The following is a 20,992-nucleotide window of genomic DNA, read 5'->3' on the forward strand; positions in this document are numbered from 1 at the left end:
TGAGAGGCAACTTAATAGAGGTTTATCAGATGATGAGGGGGATAGATAGAGTGGACATTTAGAGACTACTTCCTCGGATGGATGTAGGTGTTACAAGGGGGCATAACTATAAGATTCAGGGTGGGAGATAGAGGAGGGATGTCCGAGGTAGGTTCTTGACTCAGAGAGTGGTTAGGGTGTGGAATGGTCTGCCTGCTGTGATAGTGGAGTCGGACACTTTAGGAACTTTCAAGCGGTTATTGGATAGGCACAAGGAGCACACCGGAATGACAGGGAGTGGGATAGCTTGATCTTGGTTTCGGACAATGCTCGGGACAACATTGAGGGCCGAAGGGCCTGTTCTGTGCTGTACTGTTCTATGTTCATATGTGATGGTTTGAGGTAAAATAAAATACTCTTCATTTATGTGGGGAAACAATGAAGATTTTCCACGGTCCTTTTTTTCCAGATAGCAGAAAAGATCGTGAACAATGGTAATTTTTTTGTAGATTTACTTCATAGAATCCCTACAGTGCAGGAGGAGGCCATTTGGTCCATCGAGTCTGCACTGGCCCTTGGAAAAAGAACCCCATTTAAGCCTACACCTTCACCCTGTCCCGTAACCCAGTAATCCCACCTAATCATTTTAGATACTAAGGGTCAATTTAGCATGGCCAATCCACATAATCTGCTGAGCCAGGGTAGTGGAGGAGGAGGAGGTGGACCCGGACCCTTAGGTGGCGATATTTGGGGTTTCAGAGAAGCCGGAGCTCATGGAGAGGAGGAAGGCCGATTTCGTGACCTTCGTCTCTCTGATTGCACGGAAACAAATTTTGCTGGAGTGGCGGTCGGCATCTCCACCGGGGGTAGCGGCTTGGTTGGGCGACCTGTACGACTTCCTGTGATCAGAGAAGATGAAGTATGAATTAAGGGGCTCTTCAAGGGGGTTTGAGGAAAGGTGGGGGATATTTGTGACCGTGTTTGAGGGGCTGCTGTCACGGGGGGGGAAGGTGGTGAAAAAGGGGAAATATCTGGACAGACTGTATAGTTTATTTTAATAAATTTAGAGTACCCAATTTTTTTTTTTCCAATTAAGGGGCAATTTAGTGTGGCCAATCCACCTAACCTGCACATCTTTGGGTTATGGGGGCGAGACCCACGCAGACATGGGGAGAAGGTGCTAACTCCACACGGACAGTGACCCAGGGCCGGGATTCGTAGTCCCAGTGCCGCCCTACAGACTGTATAGTTGATTGTTGGGAAGTACGTTTCCCGGGGTGTTGATTTGCTGTAACCTGTTTTGCTACATGTTTATAATAAAATACATTTAAAAATACACCTAACCTGCACATCTTTGGACTGTGGGAGGAAACCAGAGAACTTGGAGGAAACCCACGCAGACACGGGGAAGAAGTACAAACTCCACACAGATAGTCACCTGAGGTCAGAATTGAACCTGGGACCCTGAAGTTGTGAGGCAGCAGTGCTAACCACTGTGCCGCCCCTAGTGCTGAGGATTTATAAATGGAAAAATGCTTTCTATAGTTCTATTGTTCACATTCCTTTTTCTTCTTCAAAACATAGTTTATTTTTTAAAATAATCTTTATTATTGTCACAAGTATGCTGACATTAACACTGCAATGAAGTTACTGTGAAAAGTTAGACCGCGTCTGCAGCCAGAACACAATGAATAAAAATAAAAACATGCATTTATATATCACTGTTGGACACATAGCCATGCAAGAAGGTTTCCAGACAAATGAGCAATATTGTGGTCAAACCCACAAAGCAGCATCTTAAAGGAGAAGAGAGGAAGAAGGGTGGAGAAGTTCAGGGAGGAATTCTAGAGTATGGGGTCTGAGCTGTTGAAGGCAGAGCCCCAATCAGTGCCCCAATTAATATTGGGGATCTGCAAGATGCCAGAATTGGAGGAACACAGAGAAAGAACTTGCATTTACATAGTGCCTTTAGTTTAGTCCGAGGGGAGATCGCAGAGGCATAATATGTGAAGCACACATGTATCTTTTTTTTCCTTTTAAAAAAAAATGTATTTTATTACAAACATGTATCACAACAGGTTACAGCGAATAAACACTCCGGGAAATATACTTCCCAACAATCAACTACAGTCTGTACGGATTTTTCCCCTTTTTCATCCCCCCTCCCCTGCGACGAACAGCCCCTCAAACACGCTCACAAACATCCCCCACCTTTCCTCAAACCCCCCTGAAGAGCCCCTTAATACTTTATCTTCTCTAACCGCAGGAAGTCGTACAGGTCACCCAACCAAGCCTCTACCCCCGGTGGCGATGCCGTCCGCCATGCCAGCAAAATTCGCCGCCGTGCAATCAGAGAGGCGAAGGCCACGACATCGGCCTTCCTCCTCTCCATGAGCTCCGGCTTCTCTGAAACCCCAAATATCGGCGCCAAAGGGTCCGGGGTCCACCTCCTCCTCCACTATCCTGGCTAAGACCGCGAACACTCCCGCCCAGACTCTTCCCAATTTTTAGCACACATGTATCTAAAGGCCCTCCCTTATCCCATGTGACACAGCAGAACAACAAAGCAATTGTTGGGGCAAAGTCGGGAGAGGTAGCGAAGGGCTTCCGTAGGTGGAAGAGGCTGCAGGTCTTAAGGACAGAGTTCTAGCATTTCCTGTGACAGGAGGAATAGCGACATATATCTTGACAAGTTTGTTCTCAGAGTTAGAGCTGTCATTCCCAGCAGGTCGACTTGTCCAGTTTGACTGCAGATCATGGGGTCTTCCAGTTCAAGTTTGCTGGACTCACTGCAAATGCTGACACTTCTTGGGAGCCATGATTGATGAAAAGCAGTGTTAGATATTCAATATGCTTGCTTTATTAGCATCCAGAAACATAGCGAGCATATTAGTGAACCGATAAATGCAGCAATCACACCGGGCTAATGTCAACCTCGATAAGCCTACTCCATCGATACCAACAGGAACACTTGGATTCAATAATCTGTGCACGAATGGAAAATAACACGACCAGCACACTCTGGTAGCACATTTCAGTTCAAATATTTGCTCATCCCTGCTCCAGTTACCGGGCCTGAGTGACAGTAGTGGTTGACACTTGGGCTGGTAGAATGTCGCTAGTAGATTGGAGGAGCAAAGGCTCGAGGCACCTGTAACAATGCGCAAGGTCATTAAATTTCCTCAACGGTTGCAGAATCCATCAGAAACAACTCTCAACTTTCACCACAGTGAAGTTGGGACCTGGTTATTCACCATCCCGCCTGCTTTCCAGGCCATACGTCTATCACTCGCCCCTCACGCAGCCATCATCTACTGATTACAAACTGCTGCTGCTGGTTTTAAGCCAGAATCTACACAAAGCCATTGGACTCAACAATCCTGCCTCTTTTCCATCAACCCAGCCCAACCCCTACCACAAATGTAGTTAATTGTATTAACACATTGCAAGCCAATTCCAAAAACTTTTTTAAAAATCACAGACTGTAAGTAAACTCAATTCCATCGATAATCTTCACATAGCTTGACCTCCAAGGCATTCCTTTTGAGAACATGTAAAAGTCGGTGGGCGCACTTCAGCAATACAGTTCCACTTTTGTTGTATAGCTTGAGAAATGTGATCCCAAAGGGTGACAAGATCGCAACCTGAAACGTGGTAGGGTTTTTCTTTAAATGTTTTTATTCTCCATTTTCCTTCAAAAGTTACACCCCCCCAACAAGCAGTAAACGGTAACAGATACAAAGTCAATACCCTTGACATCAACAACGATCCCACCCTCCCAGCACCCCAACCAACAGCCCACCTGTCAATATGTGCATCAAATAAAACAAACCCTCCCACGGTGGGAAAAACAAAACAAAGGCGAAAAAGAGAAAGGAGTCCGGAATCGCCCATGGTTACCATTAACCTATAGAACCTATAGAGTCCCCCCCCCCTCCCCCGACGACACTCAATGCCAGCCTCCAAAAGAGTACCATAAATGACACCCAAGAGTTGTAACCCCACTCCCCCAACTCCTCCCCTCCACTTCCTCTTCTAAAAAAATCCTCCCCCCCAACCTCGGTTCCTTCCCCCCAGATTTCCACCCCGGCTAGACCCCTCAGACCCTGTTCTGCCAGGTTCCGATGGCCGCCGCCCCCCCCCCCCCCCCCCCCCCCACCTCACACCCGTTCACTGGCCGGCTTATACCAATGTGGTAGGGTTGACATGTTGAGGTGACACAGCACAATTTTCACATATAGTACAGTTAACAGATAACCAGAAAGTTTTATTCAAGGAAGACTTTCGATGGTGCTTTTCACAACCAGCGGAGGTTCGAGCAGGTAACCAACAATCCGCAGTCGAGTGCCCCAGCAGCCCATAATTCACCCATACCCACCATCACAACTTCCGAAGTCAGATCGGCCTTCCTGAAAGTGAACCCACGGAAGGCGACGGGCCTGGACGGGATCCCTGGTCGTACACTCAGGGCCTGCGCGGACCAGCCGGCAGAGGTATTCACAGACATCTTTAACCTGTCCCTACTCCAATCCGAGGTCCCCACCTGCTTCAAGACGACCACCATCATACCGGTACCAAAGAAGAACCAGGCAACATGCCTCAATGACTACTGTCCGGTGGCCTTGACTCAGTCGTAATGAAGTGCTTCGAGAGGTTGATCATGAAGCGCGTCACCTCCATACTCCCAGAATGCCTTGATCCACTGAAATTTGCATACCATTGCAACCGGTCCACAGCAGACGCCATTTCCCTGGCCCTACACTCATCCCTAGAGCATCTCGAAAACAAGGACTCCTACATCAGACTCCTACTTATTGACTACAGCTCCGCCTTCAAGACCATAATCCCAGCCAAGCTCATATCAAAGCTCCAAAACCTAGGACTTGGCTCTCCACTCTGCAACTGGATCCTCGATTTTCTGACCAGCAGATCACAATCAGTAAGAATGAACAACACCTCCTCCACAATAGTCCTCAATACCGGGGCCCCGCAAGGCTGCGTACTTAGCCCCCTATACAGGAGGGAGATAGAGAACCTAGTGGAGTGGTGTAGCGACAACAATCTCTCCCTCAATGCCAGCAAAACTAAAGAGCAGGTCATTGACTTCAGGAAGCAAACTACTGTACACACCCCTGTCAGCATCAACGGGGCCGAGGTGGAGATGGTTAGCAGTTTCAAATTCCGAGGGGTGCACATCTCCAAAAATCTGTCCTGGTCCACCCACGTCGACGCTACCACCAAGAAAGCACAACAGCGCCTATACTTCCTCGGAAACTAAGGAAATTCGGCATGTCCACATTAACCCTTACCAACTTTTACAGGTGCACCATAGAAAGCATCCTATCGGGCTGCATCACAGCCTGGTATGGCAACTGCTCGGCCCAGGACCGCAATAAACTTCAGACAATCGTGAATACCGCCCATTCCATCACACGAACCTGCCTCCCATCAATTGACTCCATCTACACCTCCCGCTGCCTGGGGAAAGCGGGCAGCATAATCAAAGATCCCTCCCACCCGGCCTACTCACTCTTCCAGCTTCTTCCATCGGGCAGGAGATACAGAAGTCTGAGAACACGCACGAACAGACTCAAAAACAGCTTCTTCCCCGCTGTTACCAGACTCCTAAATGACCCTCTTATGGACTGACCTCATTAACACTACACCCTGTATACTTCATCCGATGCCAGTGCCTATGTAGTTACACTGTATATCTTGTGTTGCCCTATTATGTATTTTCTTTTATTCCCTTTTCTTCCCATGTACTTAATGATCTGTTGAGCTGCTCGCAGAAAAATACTTTTCACTGTACCTCGGTACACGTGACAATAAACAAATCCAATCCAAATCACTTTTGAGCCAATGAAGTTCTTTTGAAGTGTGGTCCCTCTCGTAATGTAGGAAACGCAGCAGCCAATATGAAGATAGCAAGGTCCCACAAACAACAATGTGACACTGGACCAGATCATCTGTTCTTTCTAACATTGATTGAGGGATAAATATTGACCAGGGGACCAGGGAGACCTCCCTAACCCTTCTTTGAAATTGTACCTTGGGATCTTTTATATCAACCCGAGGGGTAAATGGGGCCTTGGGCTTAATGATGGCACCTCTGACACTGCATCACTCCTTCAGTGCTGCACTGGAATGTCAGCATTGATTTTTGTGCTCAAGCCCTAGAGTGGGACTTGAACCTGCGACAGACGAGAATGTGCGACCAACATAACCATGACTGACAGGCCAAAGGAAAACAGGGAAGTAAAATGCCGATGCTGCTGTAAAACCACAAGTCTCACCCTTTTTTGCAAAAGGTCAAAATGTATCCAAAATCATGAGTGGTCTGGACAGAGTAGAGGGAGAAACTGTTCCCACTGATGGAAGGTCCAGAAGGACACAGATTTAAATTTATTGGCAAAAGAAGCAATGGGGACACGAGGAGAAACCTTCTTACACATTGAGTGGTTAAAAACCCAAGTACTGGCCTAGTGGTTAGCACAGCTGCCTCACGGCACTGAGGTCCCAGGTTCGATTCCGGCCCTGGGTCACTGTCCGTGTGGAGTTTGCACATTCTCCCCGTGTCTGAGTGGGTTTTGCCCCCACAATCCAAAAATGTGCAGAGTAGGTGGATTGGCCACACTAAATTGCCCCCTTAATTGGAAAAAATAATTGGATAATCTAAAAAAAAATGTTTTTTAAATCCCAAATACGCTGCCTGACTGTGTGGAGGAGGCAGATTCAATCAAGGCCCTCGAAAGGGAATTGGATTATTTTCTGAAAAGGAAGAATGTGCAGGGTTACAGGGAGGGTGGCACAGTGGTTAGCACTGCTGCCTCACAGCGGCAGGGACCCGGTTTACACTTTCTCCCCGTGTCTGCGTGGGTTTCCTCCGGGTGCTCAGGTTTCCTCCCACAGTCCAAAGGTGTGCAGGTTAGGTGGGGATACGGGATAGGGCAGGCGAATGGGCCGAAGGGCCCTCTTTCAGAGGTTCGCTGCAGACACAATGGGGCCGAATGGCCTTCTTCCGTTCTGCAGCAATTCTGTGACTTTGTGAAATTATAAAAAACTTCTGATCTGAAGCACACATGGGAAGATATGAACATTCAATGTTCACACACAGAGAGATCACATCCTCAGGGCATCATAAAACACTTCACAACCAATACATCACTTTAAAACTACAGTGGCTGCTGTTACGGAGGAAACTTTAGACACCACAAAATAACAATTAAAAATCAAATCAAAAAGGAGAACACACTCCTATCCAAAAGCAACCTAAGAGCAGCATTGCAAGTCAAAATTATGTGGTAATAAAGTCTAATTATGTGCTGCCTCGCTGGCACAGGATAAGCCATAAGCATAAGAGCGATTCCCTTTTACTCAACTCGGTTTGAGATATAGAAACGATCGATGGCCCTCCTAGTGCCTAGCTTTTTGCAATACGCTTTTAATCCAAGATTCAGTGGTATAAAGGAATCATTTTAATTTTTCTCCCCCCCCAGAGTTATAACCTTTCATTAATACTTACGCACTTGGAGTGGAAAGATGTTGCGAGGAAATTGGAGGACTTTGGATTCGAATACCTAATTAAAAACATGTAGCAAACCGCTTCTTGCAGAATGACTGTCTTCTCCAATCCAGTTCCAACCTGACTGACGAGTGTCAAATACTGCCTTATGGGATTGTTTAAAAAAATACTGACACTCCAGCCAATGCACAACACAGATAGTAATCTATTAATTCTACCTCCTATCGCGTCCCCAACAAATAAAAACCTGAACAATAAAAGATTATTTTACAAAAAGCCTGGGTTTGGCTTGCTGATACCTATGGAACAGAAGTCCAGGGGCTGGGTTCTCCGATTCCCAGGCTATGTCCTGACGCCAGCGTGGGAACGGTGGTCTTTTACGACCAAATATTCGGTGCAAAGCAGCCAGCAATCCTCCGTTTGGCTGGGGGCTAGAAAGAAGGCAGCGTAGAGCACGCGGCTCCAGCTGCCGATACTGCCCGGAGAGTTGCCGGGTCGGTGGCCGCGCCTGTCCATGGCAGCGGCCTGCAGCAGCCGCACCGTGTATCATGGCGTCGGCCGCCCGCCAATCCGGCCTGAAAAATAATGTCCCCCTTTGGCCGGCTGACGAGGCCCGGATCACCCCCCCCCCCCCCCCCCCAAACAGTGCCCCCAGCCCCAGCGTTCTCGGGAGGTCACACACATGTATAGTTTGTGCGCTGCACTAATTAATCTAGTAACAAACAGTTAATAACCTAGAAAATTTGTGAACGGAATAGATAGAATCATAGAATTGACAGTGCAGAAGGAGGCCATTAGGCTCACTGAGTCGGCATCGGCCCTTGGAAAGAGCACCCCACTTCAGCCCACGCCTCCACCCTATCCCCGTAACCCAGTAACCCCACCTAACATTTTGGACACCAAGGACAATTTATCATGGCCAATCCACCTAACCTGCACATCTTTGGACTGTGGGAGGAAATCGGAGCACCCGGAGGAAACCCACGCAGACATGGTGGAAACGTGCAGACTCCGCACAGACAGTGACCCGAGCTGGGAATCGAACCTGGGACCCTGGAGCAGTGAAGCGACAGTGCTAACCACTGTGCTACCGTGCTGTGGTTAGAGTGGTGTGTCTAGAATGGTGTCTCATAACATTTTTCATTCAAAAGCTTGCCGTTAAGGTTGGGATTTAGTGCCTGTCGCACATGCTAAAATAAAATTACCCTAATAATATACACTGAAATGACATTATTTCGCTTTACAGCGATATTGTGCTTTTGTTGCAGTTTTTGATTCAAGTGTCTATCAGCCGTGTCATCTGGTCTGAGCTAGCAGCTTATTATTAGTAGAAGAAGAAAATACAAAATTGCCACAATTCTATTCAGAAAGGTAAAAAGCCGTCTTCTCCTGGCAGTAGATTGGATGACATTCTCAGTGAATGGCTCTGTTAAGATTGCGATTCTCCTTTGCCATCGCTACCCCCTTGTTCAGCACTTGCATTGTTCCTGACGTGTAGTCACGGAATCATGCAAGCCAAGAGATACCCAAAGAACGATCTTTCAGCCAACTCAATATACCCTCATTTGAGCCATTTTTGAGAGGAAACTGTGATGTTGTTGCATTCTCCCAGGGTATCATCTTTTTGGCTCCCACTTGGATTTGCAGTAGCTTGGTGGGCCAGGGCAGATGGCATGCTTCATTTACATCTGAATGGAAACATTAGCAATGGGGAATGACAGACATGAAACACTTTGAGAAGATACACTTGCAGCCTTTTTTATACGCTGACAAGGCCCGGGGATCACTGTGAACAATAAATTTCAAAACCCTATGTGGGGAAATGCAAAGAGCGACTGATACATTTGAAGCTACGGTGTGTCAGATCTCGTCAGGATGAGGAATTCTTCCTTTGGGCAATTTTGGATGGGGCCATCAATTATTTCCAACCCCATGGCCTGCTGAAACCTTTCCGCCACGCGTCCCTCAGGAGGGCACAGAGTAAGGTTTGTGTCTGTCATCTTGCACGGCCCCAGAGGCACCTTCCCCCGAAAGCAGTGAACTTCCTATCCCAGGCTGTTTTAGCTCCTAATTAACCTTCCTGATTAAAGTAATTAGTGCTGGTTTGCTTGCAAATGACTACCTCAGCAACATGCACCATGCTCTCCTCTAAAGTTCTTGGTATAAATATTAATGATCTCATGCCAGGCATCTCTGTATCTTATCTTCTGTAGTGCTGCAATGCATCGCCACATTCAACTATCCGATAGTGATGATAAGTTTAGCAATATTAGGGCCTAAAGATGTGTTCTATTTGCGTCCTATTCTTTCACCATCCCGACATTGCATATTTTTCTTACTATAGAGTTTATTACGAACTCAATATAGAGTTTAATATGCATTGTGGTGACACAATGCCTCTTTCTTAGTTATTCTGGGAACTGAGGCAGTATGGGTCATGTGGCAGCATGTGGCACAACACAACACAACAACAGATAACTCCAGCACAAAAAAATTATTTTCCAAGACAAAGTCTGGAGGAAATCACGGGTCTTAAAATGGAGCGGTTCCTTCATGTCCAAAAACAATGCTTCCCTTCTGCTTCACTCATATTTTGTGACTCGGAGAGCTTTCAAAAATATAGACGCTCTTGGAAATGTACTTTGGAGCTAGCAGCTCCTTCAGAAGTGGACAGATGTTGACAGTACCAATCCTTTCCAAAAAGGAATACTGTACTTTGAAGTACAGGCTCTGCCAGAAATGGCTGGCACGTTTAATATGTTATAAGTGGCGCCTCCGTAATTGATTCTCATGGTGATGGGAAAACTAGACAGCATTTGCCCGATATAGGTGAGTGCCCATAATAAGCATGAATGGTGTAAAGTGATGGGGACAGTAATTCACTTCAGCTTTCAGAAATTAGTTTAACCTGGTTTGTGTTGAGCTCATGATGCCAACTGGGTGCGGGTGGGTGGTAGTGGTGATGGTGGGGAGGGGGCAGTCAAAGTGGGGGGAGAGCCAAGTAGGAGCGGGGGTGGGGTGAGAATGCAGGGAAGAGAAGCAGCTTAGAGCAGCAAAGCGGTCAATGGGCAGCACGGTGGCGCAGTAGGTTAGCACTGTGGCCTCAGGGCGCCGAGGTCCCAGGTTCGATCCCGGCTCTGGGTTACCGTCCGTGTGGAGTTTGCACATTCTCCCAGTGTTTGTGTGGGTTTCGTCCCCACAACCCAAAAATGTGTAAACTAGGTGGATTGGCCACGTGAAATTGCCCCTTAATTGGAAAAAATTAATTGGGCACTCTAAATATATTTTTAAAAAAGCAAAGAGGTCAAGAAGAGAGGAGGGGGGGGGCAAGCAAGGAGGGCAGGAGGGTGAGGAAGGGAAAGCGATCAGAGAGGCGGAGGGGAGAGGGAATGGAGAGCGGGGGGGGGGAAACGGGGGGAGATTCAGTGCCCCTGATGTCACTGAAAGGGGAATGAAACCAGTGTTCCTGCTCTTCATTGCTACCAAGTGCCATCTGCTGGAAAGTGGATCTGTGTCAACAGTGGCCACGGTTGTCATCTGCCTTCTGACGATCCCGAGTTCAAATCCCATGAGGGCAGAGTGCCAATTTGAATTCCATTTTTAAAAAATCTGCAGCTTAAAAAAAAACAGGTATCGACAAAGAAAACGAGTCAACCCAGATGGCTCACTCTCGGGGGCGGGGGGCGGTGAAATTCGCTATCCTTGCCCTGTTGGGTATAATGGCGTCGCCAACACATTTGACTTTTAAACATCCGCTGAACTGATCTAAACAAGCCACTCAATTGTATCATAAAGACAGACGAGAAATGTCAGCCTCATTTGCCACTGGTGCACAAACAGTGAGAATGGATTAAAAATGGCAATGAAAATTGGGCCGATTCTATAATGAGCTACAAGAGTAGCTTTATACCCAGTGGGCAAGTTGAAAATTGACCCCAAGTTGTTGATCGAACAGAGTGGTGTCGGGGGGGGGGGGGGGGGGGGGGGGGGTTACATTTATGTTAAAATTAAAATGCAAAACAACTTTGTTGTCTTTTTAACTTGGAAAGCATTGTGAGGGTTGTTTATGTTCAAGATTATTGGACAAAAATGGCATGGTTAAAAGCCGGGATTATTGAACTGTGAGGAGAAAGATCTGACTTATCGTAATGATCCAATCCTTGCTCTCTGAGAGAGCTTTGTGAATATGATAAGATTATTTAGTGCTGAATGTAAAGCAGACCAAGGCAGGCCAGCAGCACGGTTCGATTCCCGTACCAGCCTCCCCGAACAGGCGCCGGAATGTGGCGACTAGGGGCTTTTCACAGTAACTTCATTGAAGCCGACTCGTGACAATAAGCGATTTTCATTTTTAAGAGAAAGATAAAAGAATGTTGGATCCCCAGCCAGCAAGCTGTGAGCCCCGGGGTCGCCTGTCACTCACGATGACTCGCTTCGGTTGGATGAGCTGAGCCAGACTGGCAGCTCGAGCACTGGGCGGAAGGTTTATTTAATCTCGGGGCAGACAGGCGGCCGAAATGAGCCACCTCAGCCGCCCTCCCCAAACAACGCCTCCTGCTGTTTCAGGAAAGAACGGTGCGCAATTGCAGCGGTGTCACAATGGTGAGAATGGGCGTGCAGCTCGATGGTGACAATCATGGGGGGGGGGGGGGGGGGGGAGATAACTAGATTTTGAATGACATCTCTCAAAAATAAAGTGCAGGAGGAGAAAATATTTCACGTTATCTGCTGAAAGTGAATTGATCTCAAATGGGCAAAGTGAAAACAGACATGTCCTTTGACTTTTATCACTTTTATATACAATGTATTTGCTACAAGCCAGGCAAAAATAAAAGAGAGAAAGAGAGAGAGAGAGAGAGCACAGAGCTAAACAGCAGCCAAACTTGACACCACAGCGTTGGGTGAAATGATAACGGCAGCCATCTGGTAACAAGCAATAGAGCAGATTGATAGGGACATTATTGTCAAGCTAAATTGATTCTTTAACCTGACGTTCTGTGCTTAATGGGGAAAGCACAAATAAATCTCCCACCTAATGGCACCAAGCACATTTTGTTTTCCGAAATACTTGAGCAATTATCAATACAATATCAGACTGGGAACGGCAAGACACAAACTGACATAATATAGGATATTGTTAACGAATGCTACGCGAGCTTCTTTTCACAAAGGTATTTCAAAAAAATAGAGGGGGGATTGGGAAGAGGTTCAGGATTGGGAAGAGGTTCAGGATTGGGGGAGGGGGGGAACCGGTAGCAATGAGGTGGAAGAGGCAGTGTTAGACACTGAAAGTGCTCCGACTGCTCCATTGTTCTGGTGTCCCGTCGGCAGAGAGAGAAAGATGTGCCCGGCCGGGACATTACACAAAAGGGCCGCATCCCTCCCCCCCAACAACAACACAGCCCCGCCAGTTCCCCTAACATTTCCTTCACTTCCTGACCGTATCGAGTACCCATGACCTCACCATCCCAGTACAGAAAGGGAAGTGGCGGGTTATATATAATCGAAGCATGCCGGTTTGGGAAAAACTCAAAAAGCCCAACTCAGCCCCCAGACACTCTTTCGGTCTAAACAGTACTCAGCAATTTCCACTTCAGAGGAGAGGACTGCAAAATGCACAATTCCTTCCCACTATTCTTCCCAGACACAAGCCAGACACACACACAAAACAAAAAGCACACGGCACATACATAAACAAACCTCGTAGCACAGCAGTTAAACCGGGGTAAAGCTCAACATTGTACACACACACACATGCACACTACCATACCTCAAAGGCAGCTCATCGTCTCTCACAGTAGCAGCAGATTTGGGACAGCGCATGCTTTGTGCACAGATATTCTCGACAAAAGGCAGCCCACAAGCGTGCAAAACATCAATGGCACAGTATCTCCACTCTCAATGGCCACTTTCTCATCAATACCGCAGAGGAGAAAAGGGGGCCCTCGCAGAATCACTGTACAGAAATAATCCTCCCTGACAAGTTATGTTGTCTGAGTATATCTTACATTAATGCAGCCTCGGGGGCCTTGTTTGCATTCAGCCCTCGTCTGGCGTGGTCTAGTTTCCGTTAATTATAAGTACCAATAGGTGACAGGACAAAATAAAAGCCCACTCTAATGGTTACTGTTCCAGCTTCAACATACAAGCACTAAACCGAGAGAGTGGCATTCAGAATCTGCCAGGCGTGAAAAAAAAAATCAAATAACTTTGCCACTCGCGCTCAATACTTCCAACTCAATTTTTCCCCATTGCTTCTGTCTGGAATGTTTCAGACAATGTTTCATTCTGGACCTGCAAGAACATGAAAAGGCCAAGAAACCATTTGAAAGCCCACCGGGGTCAGACACTGACTATTTCATGGTCTTTATTTTAACTCGAGTAAGCAATAGTTAAACAAATACAAATCACAAGTTGAATGCAAAACCAAAGAGCCAGAATTCTTAATGGGAACTAATAGCTGAATGAAAATGTGCGTCAGCTGTGGTTTGGGGGTAACAAACTTGCCTCTGGGTCAGAAAGTCATGGGTTCAATTTTACTTCCCAAGACTTGAACACAGCAGCCAGGCTGATGCTGCAATGTATTTCTATGGGAATGAGTGCCGCACTGTTGGAGATGCGCTCTTTTCAGATGAGGCTTCGAACGGGGACCCCCCTTCTCAGATAAACGTTAGATTACCCTCACCCCGTTCTATTTGGGGGCTTGCTGTGTGCAAAGTGGCTGGCAGACTTCCTGTGTGACAAACAGTAGTTATAACTTCAAATGTACTTGATTGGTTGTAAAGTGGTTCAGGATGTCCTGAGATTGGGAAAGGCGCAACATGAACCCAAATCTTTTGGCGCGATCCAATAGCCAGGTTGCATCGGAAAAGCAGCTCGCCACGGCCGGTAAGAGCCGGGGGGAGGACCCCTCTCCCAGGATCCACCCGGCTCGCAATGCCTCGCGAGATGTAACGCGATTCTCGTGAGACATTGCGATGTAAATCCTGTCCATTGCGGGCGGGATCACATTTTGGAAACCTCGCTCTAATGTGCATATTCCTGAGGTACCTGAGGCTTTGGAATTCATCTCCTTTGCCTCGGGGACCTTGGGCAAGCGCCGCTCAGCACTGGTCCCCACAAACAGGGACCAGGCCGGAACGGCACTCCTGGAATTCTCCCAGGTGATCAGAGGCCCCAGTGCAGGTCCTTTGGACAGGTTCTGTCGGTGCCACCTGGGCACCCTGGCAGTGCCAGCCTGGCATCGTGGAAGTGCCACATGGGTGCCAGCCTGGCACTGTCATGGTGCCCACATGGCATTGCCAGCTAGCCTGGGTACATTTGTTGCCTGCAAGTTGGGGAGGGGGAAGGTTGTGAGTCGTGTTGAATAGCCATGTGTTTCTCGGCACCCGAGGGGGCTTTGTTCCCAATTGGTGGAAACAAGCCCTTTGGGTTTTGCAAAGCGGGATCCGTATCAGAAATAGTCGATAAATATGCCTCTGGAGAGGTAAGGGGGCTGGAGGTATGGGGGTAAGGTGAGATGAACAATCCAGTAAGTAACTCTTTTTAAAAATACATTTAGAGTACCCAATTATTTTTTCCAATTAAGGGGCAATTTAACGTGGCCAATCCACCTAACCTGCACATCTTTGGGTTGTGGGGGCGAAACCCACGCAGACATGGAGAGAATGTGCAAACTCCTCACGGACAGTGATCCAGAGCCGGGATTCAAACCCAGGTCCTCAGCGCCATAGGCAGCAATGCTAACCACTGTGCCACCGTGCTGCCCCAGGAAGTAACTCTTGGCTGCCAGTTAAGCAGGACACTTATTACTGAACTAACTCTGAGAATATTTTATTTCCCCCAATCCTCCCCAAAGTGCTTATCTCAAAAAAACCTTCACCGATGATTTTATTGCCATTTGTAACCTCTATAAATAATTATTCAAGCTGTTTTATCATTAGAGACGCATCAACAGCTGTCCTCCAGCCCCTCCAGCAGCCATCCCATCTGCTTCCTTTGTGTAACCATTGGTGAATCCCTCTCTCTGTTACTTTTCCAGCAGCTCTATTCAAGAGGAAGACAACATTCAATCATCTCGCTGACTCATCTCTCCTCATTGTTCGTTAACCAGCAGGAGGAGCTCTGCGGTCACTTTTGCTTCTTGGAAATTGTTTCTGGTCACTTGAAGGAAGTTGGCTCCTCTACTATCTAAACCACCATCCTATTGCTGGCAAAAGCAAGGGAAAAGACGGCCATAGATATAATGATGATGGTAGAGCTTGGCATAGGTTGTCATAGGGTGTGGCTGGAAGAACAGACCTTGGCGTGGGGGGCATGGGTTCCATGGGGTGTGGGTGGAAGGACACAGCTTGGCATAGGGGACATGAAGAGGACCTTTGGTCCTTTGATGCAGTCTAAGGTCCATGACCTCGCAAGGGAGTCATGAACCATGACCCTTTAAAAACCCTGGCCCAGAGGCGGCATAGTGGTTAGCACTGCTGGCTCACGGTGCCCAGATCCCAGGTTCGATCCCAACCCCAGGTCACTGTCCGTGTGCAGTTTGCACATTCTCCTCGTGTCTGCGTGGGTTTCACCCCCACAACCCAAAGATGTGCAGGCTAGGTGTATTGGCCATGCTAAATTGCCCCTTTATTGGAAAAAAAAATTGGATACTGTAAATTTAAAAAAAAAACAATTCCATGAAAATTGAAAAGATGTAGGACATGCATATTCCTGCAATGAACCCTGTCTGGTTGGGAGGGCCGGATGCAGGCTTTTGACAGACACCGGCCCCCACCTTTTAATTATGTCCCTGAATATCAGGTAGCATTAATAATAGGGTTGATGGGAGGTTTAACTGGTTTAAAACTTGTTGAGAAGAGCACCGTGGAAGACTTTGGTCATTGCCTGGTCTGGAGGGTGTTAGCTCTGTGGAGAGGCTGAATAGACTCGGACTGTTTTCATTAGAATGACAGAGGTTGAGGGGCGATAGAGGTCTACAAGATTATGAGGGGAATGGGTAGAGTGGATGGGCGTGCACTCTTTCCCAGTGTGGAGGGGTCAGTCACCAGGGCGCATAGGTTTAAGGTCCATGGGGCAATGTTTAGAGGAGATGTGCGAGGCAGGTTTTTTATGCAGAGGGTGGTGAGTGCCTGGAACGTGCTGCCAGGGGAGGTTGTGGAAGCAGATCCATTAACGGCGTTCAAAGGCCATTTTGACAAACACATGGATAGATTGGCCATGGAGGAATGCGGCACTAGGAAGTACTGAGGGTTTTGGCCAAGGGTGGTATCATGAGCGGCACAGGCTTGGAGGGCCTAAGGGCCTGTTCCTGTGCTGTATTATTCTTTGCTGATAAAAGTTTTTGGGAGATGTAGTTATGTCACTGGCTAATTAATTGGAAGAGCGGGTTTCTGTGGTGTATAGCATTGGCAGCAAGTGTAAAAATGTAATCACCACAGTGTGAACAATTACTTATTGGAAATCATAAATTGGACCAAAAGATTAAAAATGCCAGATTGTTTGAGTGTTAAAAACAGGCTCCTGAAATGTATAAATTACCAATGGTGGATTAAACAGCATTTGTTTTATCGATATCGTAGCCGTCTTCATCCTCAAATCTCGACCATCCTTTATTTTCAAAGGCACATGGAGCCTTGGAGGGGTGGATGGAAGGACAACGTTTGGCATAAAGGGCATGGATGGAGCATGGGCAGTGTTTGGAGGATGGGGGGTGAGGAGTGAAGTCCTTTCTGTTTTAACTGGAATGCAGTCTCTTTTCACTGCGGTAGGCCTTTTAAACATCCCCACCTCTGTACCCAGCAGCCCCTGTGGCTGACTCCAAACTTTTGCCTCTGTCGACTACCTCTGCACCGAGCAGTTGACACCTGCCCACCACAACTGGCAATGAAATGCCCACCTTTGGGGTCACTTTCTCCTGAAGCAGGAGCATCTTCCTGACTTGCATTCCGACCTCAAGAATGGAATTCTGGGCCATTAACTTTCCTGTTTATGTAATTTACACATCTTCATATTTCTACTTACACACAACCTATTTCCTGTGTATTTATGTACAGGTGTGAGATTTTGTGTGTGCTTGTATTGTATGTAGGTAAGTGTGTTTGTTTCTGCATACATGTGACTCTCTCCCCGTGTGTTTGCGTGCCCGTGTATTTGTCCCATGTCTCTGTGTTGGCATATGTCTCTGTGTGCTGGCGCGTGACTCTGTAACACTGTGTGCATTTAACACTGTTTGCATGGCTCTAAGCTTTCATGGCATGACTGTTTGCGTGTCTGTCTGTGTTTGTGTCTATGTTTACATGTGTCTGTGTTTGCATGTGTGTCTGTTTGCATGTGTGTCTGTATTTGCATGCCTGTGTTTATGTGCCTGTGTTTGCATGTCTGTGTGTTTGCATGTTTGCCTGTCTCTATGTTTGCATGTCTGTGTGTTTGCATGTTTGCCTGTCTCTATGTTTGCATGTCTGTGTGTTTTCCCGTTCCTATGTTTGCATGTCTCATCTTTGCGTGTCTCTATGTTTGCTTGTCTCTATGTTTGCCTGTCACTATGTTTGCATGTCTCTGTTTGTGTGTCTTTATGTTTGCATGTCTGTGTGTTTGCCTGTCTCTATGTTTGAATGTCTGTGTGTTTGTCTCTGTGTGTTTGCGTGTCTCTATGTTTGCCTGTCACTATGTTTGCGTGTCTCCATGTTTGTGTGTCTTTATGTTTGCATGTCTGTGTGCGTGCATGCCTGTGTGTTTGGGTGTGTCTGTTTGCGACTGTGTATAAGTGTGTCATGTTTGCATGTCTCTATGTTTGCGTGCCTGTGTCTGTTTGCGTGTCTCTATGCTTGCGTGTCTGTGTTTTTGCATGTCTTTGTGTTTCAATGTTGGTATGTCTCAATGTTTGCATGTCTCTATGTTTGTGTGTCTCTATGTTTGCGTGTCTGTGTATGCTTGCATGTCTGTATGTGTTTGCATGTCTCTATGTTTGCGTGTCTGTGTGTATTTGCTTGTCTCTATGTGTTTGTTGTTGTCCTTCCCTCCTCCCCACGTTCCAAACAGGCTGGGCTTCGATGGGCCACCAGTCACCTAGCGTGTGTCCAGGCTCATGACATCTGAAATGTAGGTGGTGGGTTCTCTTCACAGACACCGAATGATCTGCTGTGTGCTTCCAGCCTCTTCTGTCTTTGTTTCCGAATTGTCACATCAGTAAGATGCTGCTGGGCATCCAGCATCAGAGGAATTCTGCCTGAGTGAGAGCCAACGCCATTAGCAGAAGGGGGAAGAACCAATAAATAAATAATTCCTGAATATGAAATGTGTTTTAATAAAACATGAGAGGACACACACAGATTTGAACTGTGGAAATATAAAAACCCTCTTGCCACAAAAACCGTAGCACGCTCCACTAGAAAACATCAGAAGAGAGTTCATTCATACACTGTCGCGCTCGAGCAGAATCACATTAAATACTTGCCTCTGATAACGCAAACTACAAAAGGTATCGACTCCTGGCATGCAGGACCTTTCAGTCTGTCTCTAGTTGCAAGTACCTATTTTTAAACCACCGCACTGGGGTATTCCACAGGGGCCGATTAAACTACATTTCTCAGCAATTCTCGACAATATGTCGGGGAGAAATAAGAAAAAACTCTGCCTCTCCTTATAAATCGGGTTCCTCGGCATTCAAAGGGATTCTGTTTCCCAAATTATAACCGAACGTTAGAGAAGATTTATGGCCCAATTTGATTCGGGTGGGGGATGGGAGAATGGGTTAAGAGATTAATGTTACTCAGCAAAACCTTACTGTTCATCTGAGAAAAACTTTTCCTCTGTTTTTATTTGCTTCTCCTGCAATCGAGACGGATAGATGGAATAATCTTTCCTTCTAATCCCGGTGAGTATATTTTATTCAAACCATTTTATTCTGATAGGTTTAACACAGCTGGGTGGTGCTATTTGGGGTTTTCACATCAGGCGCAGCGTTGACCGACTCTGTACAAGCTGTGACGGGAGTGGTTGAGCTCAGCTGGGTGGGCACAGGGTCTCACAGTTCACTCTGCCAGCTACCCAGAGAGCCTTACTGAACAGTGAACCTATGAACATCAACTGATAGGTGTCAGATAGTGTTGCTGATTGAGGGATGAATACTGACCAGGGCACCCATGGGCAACTCCCCTGCTCTTCTTCAAACAGTGCAGACCCTTCCATGCCCTCCTGAAGGGGACACATGGGGCTTCAGCTTAAACTTGCAGCTGGAAGACTGCACCCGGCCAGTGCATCATTCCTTCAGTAAGAGGCAAGAGTGTCACCACTCAGCCATGGCTGACATATTGAATTTAAGGCCTTGCATTCACACTCCACTGCAAAGCATTAACATCCGTAAAGGAGTTGATGGGAGACAATTGGGGGAAGGGCGGGATAAAAAGCAGGCCCAACATCCATGGTGGTAAATGGGGGAAATTCAGGGCATGGGAGCAAGGGAGAGATTGGGCTGGATTCTTCTCACCTCGCCGCCGAAATCGGCACTGGCGCCGGTGATTGTCCGCCCCTCCCCCCCCCCCCCCCGAAAAGTGGCGCACTCGGGGAGTACGCCGCGCTGAGTATCCACCACCTGAGGCCATTGCTTGAGGCCCGCCCCTCTATTCTCCGCCCCCGACCGGCCAAATTCCCGACGCCGTATTTCTAATGTGGTCCTGCCGTTCGGGGGCGGACCGATCGGAGGGCGGGGGGGGCCTCATTCGGGACTGAGCATTTATTGTGCGGGCGGTCCAGGTCGGGTGCGCGGCCGATCAGGGGCACTTTTTCAGCGGTCCAGGTCCGCGGTTTGAGTCCGCCATGGAGGTCGTCGCCGTGCACGTGCATGGCCTCTGACCCGAATGTGTGGGCGGGCGTTATCGGCAGCTGAAGTTGCGAGCGCCACGGCAGCTGCCTGCTGGACCCCTGCAGGGCTGTGAATCTGTGGCCTTTTGACGCCAGTTTTCCTGTTAGGTGAACTGGACATTCTGAATTCTCTCGCAATGTACCTGAACAGGCGCCAGAGTGCGGTGACTAGGGGATTTTCACAGTAACTTCATTGCAGTGTTAATGTAAGCCTACTTGTGACAATAAAGATTATTATAGAATCCACATCAGTTACTGCTGCCAATGTGTCAAGTAAATATCCGGATAACCACAAAGCAAGGACTCGGCTCGTTAACAGTGCCTTTATTACCTGTGTGCTGGCACTCCATTAATTTTAATTAAGCTACTCTTAGATTTTAAATGTTATTAATGTGGCAGCAGTAAAGGGGTCCATCTCGTTAACAGAAACATTATTTGTATTGCGCACAATCCATAGGAGCTGCACTGGACCGATTGGCTGTTCTGAACTTTCCTTCGTTGGCCTCCACCATTGTTCGAACCAAGATGTCAAAAGAAAGATAAATTTGAATTTATACAGCTCCTTTCACATCATTGGAATGCCTCAAAGTGCTTTACAACAAGGAAGCACTTTCCTGAAGTGTT

The 20,992-nt window shown here is 47.3% G+C and overlaps 1 protein-coding gene across 17 annotated transcripts in view; it reads right to left on the reverse strand.

Moving 5' to 3' along the window:
* The window catches only part of celf2 (cugbp, Elav-like family member 2), a 925,307-nt gene that overhangs the window by 369,649 nt on the left and 534,666 nt on the right, over nucleotides 1-20,992 (reverse strand). For 3 of the 17 annotated variants that reach the window (XM_038811874.1, XM_038811873.1, XM_038811872.1), the window contains exon 1: nucleotides 13,275-13,402. The exons of 13 other annotated variants lie outside the window; for them this stretch is intronic. In XM_038811874.1, the coding sequence (XP_038667802.1) occupies nucleotides 13,275-13,327 (53 nt within the window). In that variant the 5' untranslated portion in view covers nucleotides 13,328-13,402. Of the gene's footprint in view, nucleotides 1-13,274; nucleotides 13,450-20,992 lie in introns of those variants that run through there. One more of the 17 variants, XM_038811862.1, reaches the window with a different exon arrangement.

This window comes from Scyliorhinus canicula, chromosome 11 (genome assembly GCF_902713615.1).
Source record: "Scyliorhinus canicula chromosome 11, sScyCan1.1, whole genome shotgun sequence".
In the NCBI taxonomy this organism is placed as follows: domain Eukaryota; kingdom Metazoa; phylum Chordata; class Chondrichthyes; order Carcharhiniformes; family Scyliorhinidae; genus Scyliorhinus; species Scyliorhinus canicula.